Below are 16,131 nucleotides of genomic sequence, written 5' to 3'. Positions count from 1 at the left end.
GGCCAGCCTGAACTGAAAACTGAAACCCTGTCTCAAAAAGACCAAAGAGAGAGAGAGAGAGACAGAGACAGAGACAGAGACAGAGACAGAGAGACAGAGAGAGAGACAGAGAGAGAGAGAGAGAGAGAGAGAGAGAGAGAGAGAGAGAGAGAGAGAGAGAGAGAGAGAGTTCAATATACAACCAAAAGATTAGGTGTCAATATTTTTAAAAACATTAATAATGACTAGGATAAATTAAAATGCTTATAAGAGATTGCTACTAGGAAACTTGTAGTGTGGGCTGAATGTGGTCTAAATTTTAACCACTCAAAGTGAACATCAAGTATCACTCTTCCTACTTATATTCTGCAGAAAAGCATCATAGTTTTCCAGGCTTTTACAAGGTCAGAAAATAGCAAGTGTATCTATTGTTTGCTCTTTGTTCTATAAGCATCCATTTTTGGAAAAATAATTTGAGGTATTTGATTACTTCTTTTGATCTATTTCTCATGTTATATTTCCTCATATTATCTTTTTACACTTAACCCTCTCCATTGCTCTCCTCTCTTCTCTTCATTCTTTTTTACTGTACTTGGTATTGAACCAAGGGTCTTGTGCATGATAGGCATGTACTCTTTTCTCTTGTTTTTATACTGTACTTCAAATATTCTGACCCTGTAACATATCCATAACATAGAAATGAAGTAGTATATTTAAGGAAATATAATGGGTTATAGGAATACTCTGTTTGGCTTAAAAACTTTTCTTTAAATTTTTTTTTTCTGGTACTGGGAATTGAACTCACAACCTTGCACTTGCCAGGCAGGCTCTGTGGCGCTGAGCTAAATCCCCAGCCCCTTAAAAACTTTTCTTAATGTGTACCAATGGACTTTAAAGAAAGAAGTTATTCTTATTCTGCCTTATTATGTGGTTTTAAAATTTATTTGTTTGACTTTTTGAAACAGGGTCTCGCCATGTGGTTCAGACTTGAACTCACTATGTAGCCCAAGCTGCCCTCAAACTTGCAATGGTCCTCTTGCCTCAGCCTCCTGAATGCTGAGATTACAGGCATGCACCACCACATCTGGCTATATTGCTGTTAAATTTTTTTATTCAATGATACTTATTGAAACATATAAAGCAAACTTTATTGAGTTCTACTTTGATAAATATAGAGATATTCCAGTAAGGGAGAGAGACTGGACTCAAATCTAAAATAGCATGAGAAAGTGGGAATTTATAGTCAAAGAGGATGGGGGAGGGTTAATGGATGAAAAATGGTTAGGAGGAAATTAAAGGGTAAAGGGGAATCTAGCTAACTAACCTAACAGGATTCTTTCTGTAGAGAATACTCAGACAATCACCAGAAAGACGAGGTGTGTGTTGGGGGGTGAGGAACCCAATCAGGTATTTATCAGATCTTGAAGGTAAAGGGGTTCTCACTTAAATTAGATTTTTCAAGGAAGTTCTTGGATGGACCCAGGAGAAAGTTCAGAAACCTCGATAAAGTTTGGTCAAGCAAAGTGCTTTAGCTTTTCTAAAGACAACAGCAATAAAAGTTTAATAAATAATATTTAAAATTATAACACAAGGCTATTGGCTCATTGAAAAACAAATATTCCCCCTTATTAACATAGGTAAAGAAGGTTTAAAATCTTATGGTTGAAGAAAACTGTAATAATTACAAGAAATTATATAATTAAGAATTCCTGATTTTTCTCAGGTAATTTCTTTGCTAAAGTCATAAAAGATCTATATCAGTAAATATGAGCAAAACAAATGTACATAAATTGAGTTGGAAATAAGATTTATGGAAAAATATGGATATTTAAAATTATAGGACAGGAAAGAGAAATAATTCCTATGAAGAAAAATATATCCAACCTTGCATAGAGATACAGCAAGTATCTACGAGGTAAGCGAGGTAAATAACGGTAATCAGTGGTTTGACGAGAGTCTGGGGAGTGCGGGTTGGTTCCCAGAGGGCTTGTTCTGACCTCACATTAAGTTCATTGTTTTCTTCAGGCTTTTTTTGATCTTTCTGACACAGGGTTTCACTGTACAGTTCAGACTGGCCTTGAACTCACTTTGTAGTCAAATTCACAGTGATCTTCCTGCCTCAGCCTCCAAAGTGCTGGGATTACAGGTGTGCACCACAACTCTGGGCTTTTTCCTCAGTTTTAGTATTCTTTTAAAAATAAACGCTAACGTGAAAGTTTATTTCCACCAATTTTTAATTTTTACATTTGCTAACATAATGTCAATTATGTAGTTTTCCCCTAATTACCTAAAACTTGCAAATAGATATTCTTTTGATAAGTTTTTTGATTTCAGATGAACAAACTATATAAAACATAAAATGATTAATTCTACCATTTCCACATCAATCCATAAAAATATTAGAAGACTTTTTAAATATATATGGTCGTAGTAAACATAAAAATACCCTATGTACAAAGTCTGTGAAGCCTGTCTGGTGAAAGCAAGCTGAAGAGAAGCTACAAAGGTAATGCCAACCATAATAATAACAAAAAAGGATGGGCAGGAAAGTACACAAAGGAGATCAAGGCACAACCAAGGGTACCTAAAATCTGAAGAAAGTACAAGATGGAAATGAAATCTAACAAGCTTACCAGATTGATGAGCTTTAATCACAGGAGAATAGGGAACCCTGAAAATAATTTTAAATAAGTATTATATTTTATATCCTAAGAGATCTAAAGAAGGAAACCTCTCCCATGAAACAATATACAATTCTGAAAAAATAAGCAATTAAAGATGGACTTTCCTGAGGAACCACATAACCTAAAAGATTGGTAACCTGGAAGATTGAGTTGAGTAATTCTTGGAGAATACAGAGCAAAGAAATAAGAGAAAATATAACAGAGATAAATGAATCATGATCAAAAATATCTCACAACTGGAAAATACACAAGCCTTCTGAGTCCAAGCAGATAATACATGTCACTAGACAATCTGTGATGTACTTCAGAGTACCAAAAATAAGGGAAGTCTTCCCAACTTCAAGAAAAACCTGTATTATCTAAAAGGAACATGTATCAGACTGGTAATGAAGCTTCTTGCCAGAAATGCCAAATGCAAAATGTTAAAGGAAAATATGTATGAACCCAGGATTGTATTTCTAGCCAAGGTGTCCTTTGATATTATAAAACAAGACTTCTACAGATACTCATAGAGCCACCCAGAAACAGACAGAAATATAAGTGCTTCATGAAGAAAATTATCCAGGGTGTGGTGGGGCATGGTGGCATATGCCCATAATCCTACTATTCTAGGAGGCTGAGGCAAAAAGATAGCAAATTCAAACCCAGCCTAGGCAATTTAGAGATGTATAGAAAGCATTCAATTAGGAAGTTGGGGAAAGCAGCTGGGGGTGGGTGATAGTACATGCCTATGATTCCAGCACTTTGGGAAACTGAAGCAGGATGACCCAAAATTCAAGTCTATCCAGGGCAAGGTAGCAAGATCTGAAGTGGGGCAGTACTGGGGCCCTGGATTCAATCCTTACTACTGGAAAAAAAAAAAAAAAAACAAGAAAGAAACTGGGAAAAGATCGACAAAATAACAAATGAAAGAAATGAGATTTTAAATATTTTAAGGTTTAAACAGTCTTATTGCAATCCCTAAATAAAGTGAACAATTTTCAAGGAAAATACAAACTACTAAGTAGGCTTGAGAAGTAAAAATCCCAGTAAGAAGAATTAAGCACCTAAAAAATTAAAACAATAAAGACCTTACCAGAGGGACATGTCAATACATCTCACCTGTCACTCCCTGTACACCAGCTCCATTAAGTTTTAAAGATAAATTGTATATAAAACTTCAAAGAATGTATAATTTCTATTAAAATTATATAGCACACACACATAAAGAACTTAAAGAAAAACGGGTTTTTAAAAGAAATCGTAGAAATTTGTATAAACAAACTATTACAGAGCAGGAAAAACATGAGAAGCTAATCATCTCTTTCTGCAAGACTAGTATAATCTTGACACACAAGGAAAAAAACAACCTCAAGGGCAAAATCAATTCTGGTTATAGATGCAAAAATATTAAAATTATATAGTAGTAGTATATAAGTGGGGTCATCCCAGACATACCCAAAGAGTTTGTCAACATGAACTGCCATATTAACAGATGAATTAGTAGAAATCTGTGACTTAACTCAATAAAAGTTAATCACCACACTGGGGAGAGAGATAATGCTTAGCAAACTAGGACTATGGGCTATCTATCAAAACCTGGCAGCAAAATTAATTAAAAGAACAAATAATGAAACATTAGAAGCATTTTCATTAGTCAGGAATAAGATGAGGACAATCATCATCACTGCTGTCATTCAATATCATGCTGCTAGTCTTACAAAAATACAGAAAAGATTTTTAAAACAGGGTTAAAAATTCAAAGAACAGAAAATTTTGTAGAATCATAAAACAAAAAGTAAAGTCAAAAGCCATGCAAGAGATTAAGTCTAACGTATTTTAGCAATAGTAACAAAAAAGAGACATAACCACACCGTACATATTTTTAAAATTATATAGGATACACACATAAAGAACTTAAATTAAGATGACCCAACAGAAAAACAGATTTTTAAAGGAAATTTTAGACATTTATATGCATTATATTAGTAAGTATATGAAGACATCCTAAACTTAAAGAGAAAAATTTTGAATTCAGCCATCAAATGGGCAAAACAAAAATTTGATGTTAGTCTAGTGCTTTACTTTAAAAAAATCTCATAAGTGTTGTTTGTATTTTCTGAGATTTGAAAAGTAAAACATATTTAATGAAAATCATTCACAAACTTATCATACAGAGGCAGAAGATGCTAATATTTCACAGTACCTGGAATTTTCTTTTTTTTTATTTTAAAGATAAAAGGAGGGAAACATTAACAGACATACAACATTTTACAACATATCACAAGCACAATACAGACAATACAGAGTTACAAACAAAGTGGTAGGGAATTAACAATGGTGGTTGTATTACATATTGATATCTTCAAAGTGGCTTCTCATGAAAACAGATATAGACATGCAATACTGGTCAACCAAAGACTCATTGACAGTTTCTTTCAGCATAGAAATAGAAGACAGAAGAACAACCATGTTAACTATCCTGTATATACATACATACAAAATTTCTCCTTCTTTCCCTTCTCTTTTCCCACATCCCAGAAGCCCTTTACTCTTCAGTGGTTTCCTATCATTTCACAGTGTCTATCATACCTCCGAGAGTACCTGGAATTTTCAAATTTGTTTTTCCTTGCTCAATTTTTCATTTTGAAAGAAAAATAATTCAGTATGCTTCACTTCAATTTTCAGTTCCTTTTCAGTTTAAAAATTAGGGTAAGATATCCTGACATTTTATTTCAGCTCCATCTTTTAGTTATAATAGCAGTGAATACTTACTGAGTAAAAATCACCTGTCAGGAAACTTCTAAATCACTCATATGTTCTTATTTAATTCATATAACAGTTACGTAGGAAAAATGTTTTTTCTCATGAGGAAGGTAAGGAATGTCACAGTATAAGTAGGAGGCACAAACCACACAGCTTGGTTTCAAAAGTCTGAGTTTTGATTACTCCACCATTCCAAAGTCATCACTCTCTGCTCAACCCTCTCCTACAGTAACAGAACTCACTGCAGGTTGCCACATGTGAAAGAGCAGTGGATTACATACATTTCTGTATTTTCATTACTTGTTGGGTTGTGGGTAATGCAAGGCAGGAGCTCTTATGATGTAATTTCAACTCCAGGATCTTGGATACATGATTTCACTTATTTAGTGCTTGTATGTCTTACCTGTAAAATGGGTCAGTGGTTAAAGCTTCAAGTTGGCTTCTGGAGTTCATACTACAGTCTATTTCCTGCAGTTCCCTCTACAACTTCAGGTTCCCTTCCAGCTGCTCAGGAACCACCAGGAGACAGAGAATGAAGTAGAGGTTGCAAGCTCTGGGCAGTTCCTAAAGTTCTGGACCATGAGGAAGCATGAGGAAAAGGGAAGCTGCTCTGGCAGGCACCACCCCTGCTTACCAAGGAGAGCCTCACAGCACTGCCAGATCTTCCCAATGCCTGGCTAATGGAACCTTTGAGGAACCTGAGTGGGCAACAGTGACTCCACAGAGTTTTCCATCCTGCCCACCACACCTGAGGGCAGTGCTCCACCTGGTCTGTTGATGAGGCTGATTTCACCCACAAGTCAAGCTCTCCTCCAACTAGTGTGGCAGACACCTCAGGCTGCACTTGCCCTCTGACCTGGAAGTACTTCACCACTGACTAGCCCTCAACTTAGCCTGGGAGGGGTAAGTGCACAACCTTCACCCTCCAGCCTCCCCAGTGATATAATCACTAAATGGAAGGAGTCAGATGGACAAGCCCCACACTGTGAATTGCCTGGAGCACAACACTAATACTTGCTAGTCTAGCCATGCCACACCTGCTCTTGGCGGGGAATACCAGACACAGATGCAGTGTGCAGGGCATGCTATATCCTGATTGGTTGCCAGTGCTCTCTTCTTGTCTAGCGATCTGTAGATGGGTCAATCAGAGTATTTGCAGTCTAGAGGCCAGGATCACTGTAGTAGCCCAGTTTTTTCCTTAAGTAGGTGTGTGGCTTCAATCTTGTGTGTGGCTTGGGCTTCTTTGGGGATTGAAAAAATGTATAGCAGGTAGTACTTGTAAAGGAGATCTACAAGAAGAGAGAGGTGCAGGAGGAACCAGGAAGAGGAGATACTATGCCTTTTCATTTGCCTGAGCTTCAAGGCAACTGAAGGCAAGGCAATTGAATGTGAGGTGAGGTGAGCAAAGGGGAAGTGTTAGTCTCTCACTGTACCCCAGGATGAACAGCAATGGGTATGAGGATAGTAAAAACAAGACAGAAAAGCTGGGTCAGGTCTCTTACCTGATGGGGAAGAGGACCTAACATCAACAGTAGGGGCATTTGTTTATATTCTTGCAAAGTTAGTATCACGAGAGGCAATGTTGCTTAGCAACTAATGACTGAAGTGTCCAGGAAGGATGCTTTTCTCAAGACTGAGAGAGTTTGACTGCTTGAGGCACTTTTGCTTTGTCCTGCCCCCAGACATATGACCAATTTCCAGCTCCAGCTGCTCCCAACATCTCTCTCTTCTCTGTTTTGTAAATGATGGGTGTTTAGTTGAAGCTGGAAAAGCTGTGCTTGAAGAATATAGTCTAAAGTTCATAACAGTGGTTAGCTACAAGTCTAGCATGGCAATTGTCAGAGGTTGTTGGTGACTTGGACCTTTTACAGCTAGCATGTTATTATGATATTGTTTTTCATATCTCATGGTTATACTTTTCTGCTGGATGTTTAAGATCAAGTTAAAGTGAGACCTGTGTAAATAAAAAATTAACTTCTTGCTAACTATCAAGGTCAGAGGCCAGGATCACCTTAAGTCTCCTCAGGAATCACCTTGGAACCATGTATAGCACTTCTAGATCTGTCAGTGTGAGCCACCTGGATGAGTAATGGCCATTGCTTGACCAAGTTGCTTTGTGTGAGAGACTTTTTTCTCTCCTGTGACTCTCCTTAGGCACATTTTACATCATGGAATCGCTTTCCTCTGTGGTCCCATAATCTTCTTGATCAGAAAATCAGGCATTCAACTGAATTATAAAGATGTTATAGGAGAGATTCTCACGTCCTGAGTCCTCATCGACCTTGGAGGGCTAAGGCCAAAATATTGCCTATCTTCTTAGCCCCATCTGTCTCTCTTATTTTTGGTCTCCAAGTCTCAGTTTTGAACATCCAGAAGTGAAGATTAATGACATTACAATGTAATGGAGGCAGTAAGCTTAATATTACTATCTTATCTGGATATCAAACACGTTAGAACATATAATGGAACCATTATTTTCTAACAACCTTAGAGAGCCTAATAGTTAAATCCTTATAGAATGTTAACAAACAAGTTATATAGTTTTACACAGAAATCTAGAAATCCAAACCATACATAATATTGCTACATGACAATCATGATGACATTTTATAATATACCTAATTTTTCATTTTTACATAAAATAACCCTTTTAATCAATCATTTCTGTCTAATACATAAGAAGCTTTTACCTCATTTGTTGTACTTTAATGGAATATACATCACAAGTTTTTGTTAAAGGCCAAGATTTGAACCTAAAAGAAAATTCTTACCACAATAAGCAATCTTTGATTTATATTTTGGAAGATCTCTAGATCCAGAATCATGAAAACTTTTAATACACCATGAGATTAACATTAATGCATTACTATACACATGTAAAACTCTTTGTTTCTTAATTTAGTTTTGTATCCAAAGTACCTTTTATGAGAAAATCTTATTTTATTTTTTATGGAAAACTTTATCTTTTGACCATAACCAATTATTGAGGGTATCTCCCAAGATACTCTGGAGATCTCTGGGAATTCCTTATTAATGAGCAAAGGTTGGCCCCTCCTCTATTCACCAATTGGAGTCCTGCCCAATAATTTTTCTTCACCCAAAAATGGTGATTAAATATTTTAATTTTGATGAGCTATGAGAATGCCAATTTTGATATCATTTAAACCAGCTGCTAACCCAAGTGAAAGGAAGCTTTTCAGTTTATAATCCAAACTGCATTATGAGCAAATGAGAAAAGAAAAATTATTGAGTTCAAAATAATGGGGAACAGCTTGTTCACAGAATGGGAGACAAACACATAAACAAGTAAGTACACAGAACAAATGAACAAATATCTTTATAAAATCAGAGTGCACTCAAATATATTTTGACTAAATTGAATTATACTCTATTACAATTTTAGAAATTTATAATTTCTATAAATAGACTACTCAGATTTTGTTGTCAATTAGCACAGAACTCATCAGAAAAATTTTGGAAGGAATAGAGTCTTTTATCTATAATGAATATGCATATTTTATATTTTATTAGGTCTTAAGAGTACTGGTAACTTTCAGCTCAGTTATCTCTATATACTCTATCACTTACTTAGACCTTAAATTTCCATTTTGTCAGTTTCTTCAATAGACCCCTGGTCAAATCTAGCCTCATTACTATCTATTGACTGATCTCTGAGGTGTCACTGTCACAGTATGACACACCAGCCTTCTGAAAGGTAGAACCAACTTCTCCAGATCTAAGTTCATAATACAGCCAGATAGCATGCTTTAGCAAAACACAAACATATCTTGGATCCCAAGTTAGCTTTTTTTGTTTTACCTGATTGACTCATCTTTCTGGTGCTATACTTCATCTTTTGTGAAATTTAAAAATTAAATAGTATATGTTGCCAAGTGAAGTGGGGTGAATAATTCCCCCTTTTGTTTTTGTAATTTAATTTTGATTGTACAGTAAGAAACCTGTATCCTGTATTTTGGAAGAGGAAGCCATCATATAGCTTCCCTTAACCTAAGATGACCCACCTGTGAAAACAGAAGCAAACTGGATGAACTTGTCTGATGGATAATGACAATTAATAACACCAGAGAAATTAGCCCCAAATCTGGATGGTGCCAGTATTACCAAATAAAGTCTGAAAATCACTCTAGATTGATCATTTTAGGGTAAATTTTCTGTTGGAATATGTTCTTCAGCCCCCTGATGAATAGAAGCCAAATTAAGGGATGCATCCCCCTTAGAAAGAAGTTCCCTCAAAGCCCTCATGGCAGCTGTCTTGATCTGCTCATATGCTGGCAATTTAAAGGTCAGTTGGTTGTTTGTGATAGCAAAGGCACCTTCTCCAATTAGCATATCCTTTGTGATAGCTATGTAGTGAACAGCATTACAAATTTCCTGATCTGTGCAATATTCAAAGAAATTTCCTTTCCATATCAAATAATCTCCTGTGTTTAAACATGCTGTAGTTATTCTTTTCCAATCATTTGGGGCCATAATCTGTTGTCCTAGAATTTCTACTAAATTCAAGGTAATGGGAGCAGTAGGGCCATATGTAGCAACAGCTTGTTTTAACTCATTTAGGATTTTAAAAGGTATAGCTTCATAACAATGTACAAGTTGTCCCAGATTTTCAGGGACTTGAACTTCAATTACAGGGTAGATATGTTGAAAGCCCTCCATGGGCTCCCCTGCCCATCTGGCTTCTTTTAGTGCCATTTGTAAGGGAGACATAGAGCCCAACAGTAGCATTTCCTCATCCAGCCACACTTCACATGCTGTCTGGCTGGACCAGACATGACCACAGTTTCCCAAGTGTGACACCTCCTGGTTGGTGCTCTCTTCTTGTCTCACATTCTGTAGATGGGCCAGTGTGGTTAGTTACAGTCTAGAGGCCAGCATTGCTGGAGTGGTGGTATAGTTGTTCCTTTGGTAGGTGTGTGGCTGCCATCTTATGCATGGCTTGGGCTTCTTTGAGGACTGAAACAATGTATAGCTGCCAGTACTTATGAAGGAGACATAGAGGAGGAGAGAGGTACAGAAGGAACCAGAGGGAGGAGATACTGGGCCTTTTCACTTACCATAAAGGTGAGTTTCCTGGGCTGGAGCTTTATACCTGAGTAGGGAGGCAGGGCAGGGGCGGATGCAGCAGCAGGGGCAAGGCATCAGGTTAATAGTATCCCTTAGTTATTGCAGGCTGATCAGGTCCACAGTCTTCCAAATGAGTGTATGGTGAAGCCTAAATAAAAAGAGGCAACTGGAATGCTTTCAGGACTCCAGAAAGATCAAAGCCCTCTCACAGAATTCAAGATTCCCTCAGGGCTAAGACCAAGACCTTTTCTGGGTGGCCTGTATTTATTTGGTTATTTGGGAGAAGGGAGGGAAGTACTCAAGAAGGGCAGAATTACACAAGAACTTCTCCAAATAAGGTATTAAATTAATCCTTAACAAAGATTAAGTGGTATACATTTCATACAATGAGCACCTCTTCAGGATATAAGCATGAAGCTCCAGGCCATTTTTTGGCCCCAGGTCTATATACATATCATTGTATGCAAATTGACATTCACAGGATACAACCTAGAAATCAAGTTTCTCCAAATCAATTAGCTACAGATCCAAATACTCCAAGTGTTTTGGAATTTTGAATTTTGCTGAGCTGTATATTGCTGAAGCTGTACCTGCTTGCTAGCACAAACTGCATCACTATATATTGTCTTCAGTTCATTCCATGTGGGCATCTTGAAGCAAAGAATATATGACTTGCCACACTTTGGTGAAGAGAGCAGATCCAATCTGTGAAGTGGTATACATTCCTTAGGAGTTCTTCTTAGGAAAGGGAGTTCTTCTTAGGAAAACAGGCATGAAGCTCCAGGCTATTTCTCAGCACCAGGGTTGTATACATGACACTGTATTCAAACTGCCATTCATAATATATAGCCTAGAAATCACCTTTCTGCACATCAGTACCCTACAGATCTACATACTCCACATTATTTTGCTTTGCAGATTTCCTTGAAGTTTGCAGAGGTATACATTGTTGAAGCTGTGCCTGCTTGCTATCACAAAACTGCATCACTATTCTTTGCCTTGCATTGGAAAGTATGGGCACTAGGAAGCAAAGAATGTATGACAACATAATGTTAGAATTCAGCATCTTTATAAACGTTAAGAAAGGAACCCCATGGTTGCCCAACTCATTTTTGTACAATTTTAGAAATTAAATGATAGCATAATTTAAATGGTATAATTATGCCATCAGCTTAAATGGTAAAATTAAAATGTTATACCATTACTACACTTAATAAATCATCCATCTCAGTCTTAGGGAAATCGAAGGGTTAGAAAACAAGATAAATGACATCATGAGGAAGAAAACCAAACAAATCTAGGCTATAGGACATCGCATAAGACAACTTCTCTAGACATTTCAAAAAATTAAATGTTAAATGAGAGGTAAGGGGCTATTCTAGAGTCAACAGACACAATGCCAAATAGAGTCATAGAACTTGGTTTTAAAAAAAGTTTCTGAGACATTCCTTAGAAGAAGAAGTTAAGAAAACTGCACTTGTAAAGCGAATTCAACAGCAAATGTACTCTTTTATCACAGTTGAAGAAAATTAGAGGAGGATAGTGGGAGGATAATTAGGGAGATTTAACATTACTTTAAAAATAATATTGAAGTATTATTGTTCATTTTCATAGGTGTGATAGTGTTACTAAACCCAGGTTCAGGGGCTGGGGATTTAACTCAGCGGCACAGCACCTGCCTAGCAAGTGCAAGGTCTGAGTTTGATTCCTGATACCGAGGGAAAAAATAAAAATAAAAATAATAAATAAATAAATAAATAAATAAATAAATAAACTCAGGTCCAGAAGGTCATCCCACAGAAAAATCAATGTCCAAGAGACAAATGTCAGGGAGAAACAGGTTTCATTCAATCAGTGGCTAAAGAAAGTAGAGGGAGCTTTGTTCACATATCAGCCTTTCCATTTCTGGAAATGGGAAGAAATTGTTCCAAAGGAAAAGGGAACTGGGAATTCAGCTAGGAGGAGTAAGGGAAAAGAAAAAATGATAAAATGGAAACAAAGCTTTGTAAATAAGGAGGGGAAAAGGAGCTAAGAGGGGAAGAGGGCTTAAGGGAGGGAAGGGGAATGGGAATAAAAAAGAGGAACTAAAATATACCATGCACAGGTACAAATTCCCTATGATGAATGTGATCATTATGTGTATCTAAACTGTATCAATAAAGTTAATTTTTAAAAGACAGACAATGTGAAGACAGAGATGTCAAGAATTTTCAGCCTATTCCAGATGTTCAGACATCTGCAGGCCCAAAGAAAGAGTCAGTGTTTTCAGCAAAAGAGGACTTCAAGTCCTTAAAAAGTAACCCAGGCAGTTTTTGTCATCATAACCCACATAGAAAAGGTGTTATCTAATGCAAAGATCGTGGAAAACTAATAACATATATTACCCAGCTGTGATACTTCTAAACTTAGTGATTTTTAAGTCAATTCAAGTGAAGCTAAAGGACATTTTTGGCTTTTTCCTTGATAACAAAAGTAGCATTATGATCATATAGGATAATGACCTTATATTTAGGAGGTAAATCCTGAATATTTTGAGGTGCAGAATCATGACACCTGCAAGCAATTTTCAATGTGATCAGCAAAAATAATTTTATTCTTCAAGAGAGAACAAATATGGCAAAATATAAACAATTATTTAGTTTGAAAGATAGCATTGTTTATCACACAGTGCTTTCAACTTTTCTAAATATTTGACAATTTTCTTAACACAAATTTTAAAAATTACTGTAATAGACTTTTTAGAGCAACTGTAGGTTTTACAGAAAACTGAACGAATAGTACAGAATTCCAGGCTACCGTCTCTTTGGCATTCACAGCTTCCTGTATCATTAATACCTTGCCTTAGCATTGCACACACATTAAAACTATTGAAATCATATTGATAAATTATCGATTGCAGTTTGCGTTAGGGTCAGCTTTTTGTGTTATACTAGTTATGGATTTTTACAAATGATTAATGGCATATACTCTTCCAAAATCACCTGTTTTTTCCCATTTTATTTCCATTTCTTTTTCCCTTAGTAACCACTGATATTTTTAATGTCTCCATAAATTTGCTTTTACCAGAGTGTCATGTAGTTGTAATAATATAATGCTCTGTCTTTCCAGAGTGGCTTCTTTCACCAAGCAATATTTGTTTAAGTTTTCTCTATGTGTTTTTGTGGCTTGACAATTTCTTTTAACCGAGAATTAAAAAAAAAAAAAAAAAAAAAACATGGGCCAGTAACTCAAAAAACCTGACAACAAACTGCAACATATATACTTTGGAATCTGATTTAACAAATCATCTCCTTAAAGACACTTTAAAAATAACTGAGGAAATTTTAGTATTTACAGAGTAATTGATACTATTGCATTATTAAACTTGCTAGATGTGAAAAATAGATTGAGTTTATACAAAATATTAGATCTTTTAGAAAGGAAAATAAAAATGTTGATATGTACACACAAAAATAAATTACCTAGCTGCTCCTGGAGATTTTTTAAGAGGCTCAATCCCATCAAAATTTAAGGAAATGTGAAGTAGGAGCAATGCAAGAAAGAACAGCGTCCAACAGACCATCCTTGTTGAATTGCAGGCCTTTCTTGGGTCTGTATGCTTTTCAGTTGGATTTTAGTGTGAGAATGGTAACCTAACCACCATCCAGATATTCATATTCCCAATATCTGGATGAAAACTCATCAACTTTCTAATCAAAGTCTTCTTTCCGCTGAATCAATGGTCTGAGGTCCCTCTTCAATTTCTAAATTTGATTTTTCCTGCCAGAGCCCCTTGGATATATAAGAAAATTGCAGTGATTTATATAATAGCTTCTCATATCAGTACAGATGAAATGAAAGCCTTCTGAAACTCAAATAAGACTTTAACACATGAGGAAACAATAATTGAAAATATTCCATTTAAGTAGTCCAATCTGAAAGAAAGCGTTGGGATTTTCGTTTTAAAGAAAACAAATGCTCAGAAAGGACGCGGGGTGGCGCTGCAGCCTTACAAGTAGAGCTAACAAAGCAAACGCCCAGCTACTTTACACAGATACTCAGTTAATAGAGAAGCACAGCAGGAAGAAGAGGCTTTTTAAGGTGGCTGTTCCGGAATATCCAGGACCTAGGATTTACAAATTATCACAGTGTCTGCGAGATATTTGGAGATCGAATCAGCGACAAAGTGAGCTGGGAAATCAGAAGGCGATGGAGGCCAGAGAGGGGAAGGAACGCGTTTGGAGACAAAGGCAAGTCCTGATATTCTTTGTTTTGCTGGGCATAGCTCTGGCGGGTTCTGAGTCTAGGCGCTATTCAGTGGCTGAGGAATCTGAAAGTGGTTCCTTTGTACACAATTTGTTAAAAGATCTGGGGCTTGAGGCAGAAGAACTAGCTGTGCGGGGACCTCGGGTCATTTCCCAGGGGAAAAAAATGAGTTTACAGTTAGATAGATGGACCGGAGATTTACTATTAAATGAGAAACTGGACCGGGAGGGGCTGTGCGGGCCCACCGAACCCTGTGTATTACCTTTCCAGGTGTTACTGGAAAATCCCTTGCAGTTTTTTCAGGCCGAGCTACAGATTAGGGACATAAATGATCATTCTCCTGTGTTCCTAGACAAAGAAATGATTTTGAAAATTTCAGAAAGTATCACTCCTGGAACGACTTTCCTAATAGAACGTGCTCAGGACTTAGATGTAGGAAGCAATAGTCTCCAAAATTACACTATGAGCCCCAATTTCTACTTTCATCTTAAATTACAAGACAGTCCCGAAGGCATAGTACCACAGCTGGTGCTGGTCAAAGCACTGGATCGCGAAGAACAGCCTGAGATTAGGTTAACCCTCACAGCCCTAGATGGCGGGACCCCACACAGATCCGGCACCGCCCTGGTCATCATTGAAGTACTGGACATCAATGACAACGCCCCTGAGTTCACAAAGCTGCTCTATGAGGTGCAGGTCCCGGAGAACAGCTCCGTAGGATTCCAGGTTGCTACCGTCTCTGCTAGGGATTTAGACATTGGAACCTATGGACAAATAACGTATGTGTTTTCCCAAGCCTCTGAAGAAATTCGCAAAACTTTTGAAATAAATGTAAACTCCGGAGAACTCCTTTTGAAACAGAAACTAGATTATGAATCAGTTCAGACTTACACAGTAAATATTCAGGGGATAGATGGTGGGGGCCTTTCTGGAAACTGTGTGGTGTTTATCCAAGTGCTGGATTTGAATGACAATCCTCCGGAACTAACCATGTCCACACTTACCAATCAGATACCAGAAAACTTGCAGGAAACGGTAATTGCTGTATTCAGTGTTTCAGATCCTGACTCAGGAGACAACGGAAAGACAGTTTGCTCCATCCAAGATGATCTTCCTTTCTTCCTGAAACCCTCTGTAGAGAACTTTTACACTCTTGTGACAAACACAGCTTTGGATCGAGAGACTAGATCTGAGTACAACATCACCATCACCGTCACCGACTTGGGCACACCCAGGCTCAAAACCCAGCACAGCATCACCGTGCTGGTCTCAGACGTCAACGACAACGCCCCGACCTTCACCCAATCCTCCTACACCCTCTTCGTCCCCGAAAACAACAGCCCCGCCCTGCACATAGGCACCATCAGCGCCACAGACAGAGACTCAGGCACCA

General features: G+C 37.3%; 1 protein-coding gene across 1 annotated transcript in view; it reads left to right on the top strand.

The window, feature by feature from the left end:
* Positions 1-13,680: 13,680 nt before the first annotated feature.
* The window catches only part of LOC102004474 (protocadherin beta-2-like), a gene marked incomplete in the record, with an annotated part of 54,754 nt that continues 52,303 nt past the window's right edge, over positions 13,681-16,131 (top strand). The window contains 1 exon segment of the mRNA XM_013512255.1: positions 13,681-16,131. Coding sequence (XP_013367709.1) covers positions 14,448-16,131 — 1,684 coding nt within the window.

Source organism: Chinchilla lanigera, unplaced genomic scaffold (assembly GCF_000276665.1).
Source record: "Chinchilla lanigera isolate Chin_1 unplaced genomic scaffold, ChiLan1.0 scaffold00014, whole genome shotgun sequence".
Taxonomy (NCBI): domain Eukaryota; kingdom Metazoa; phylum Chordata; class Mammalia; order Rodentia; family Chinchillidae; genus Chinchilla; species Chinchilla lanigera.
Note: the sequence above shows the minus strand (reverse complement) of the source record. Positions and strands in the feature narration are given on the sequence as shown.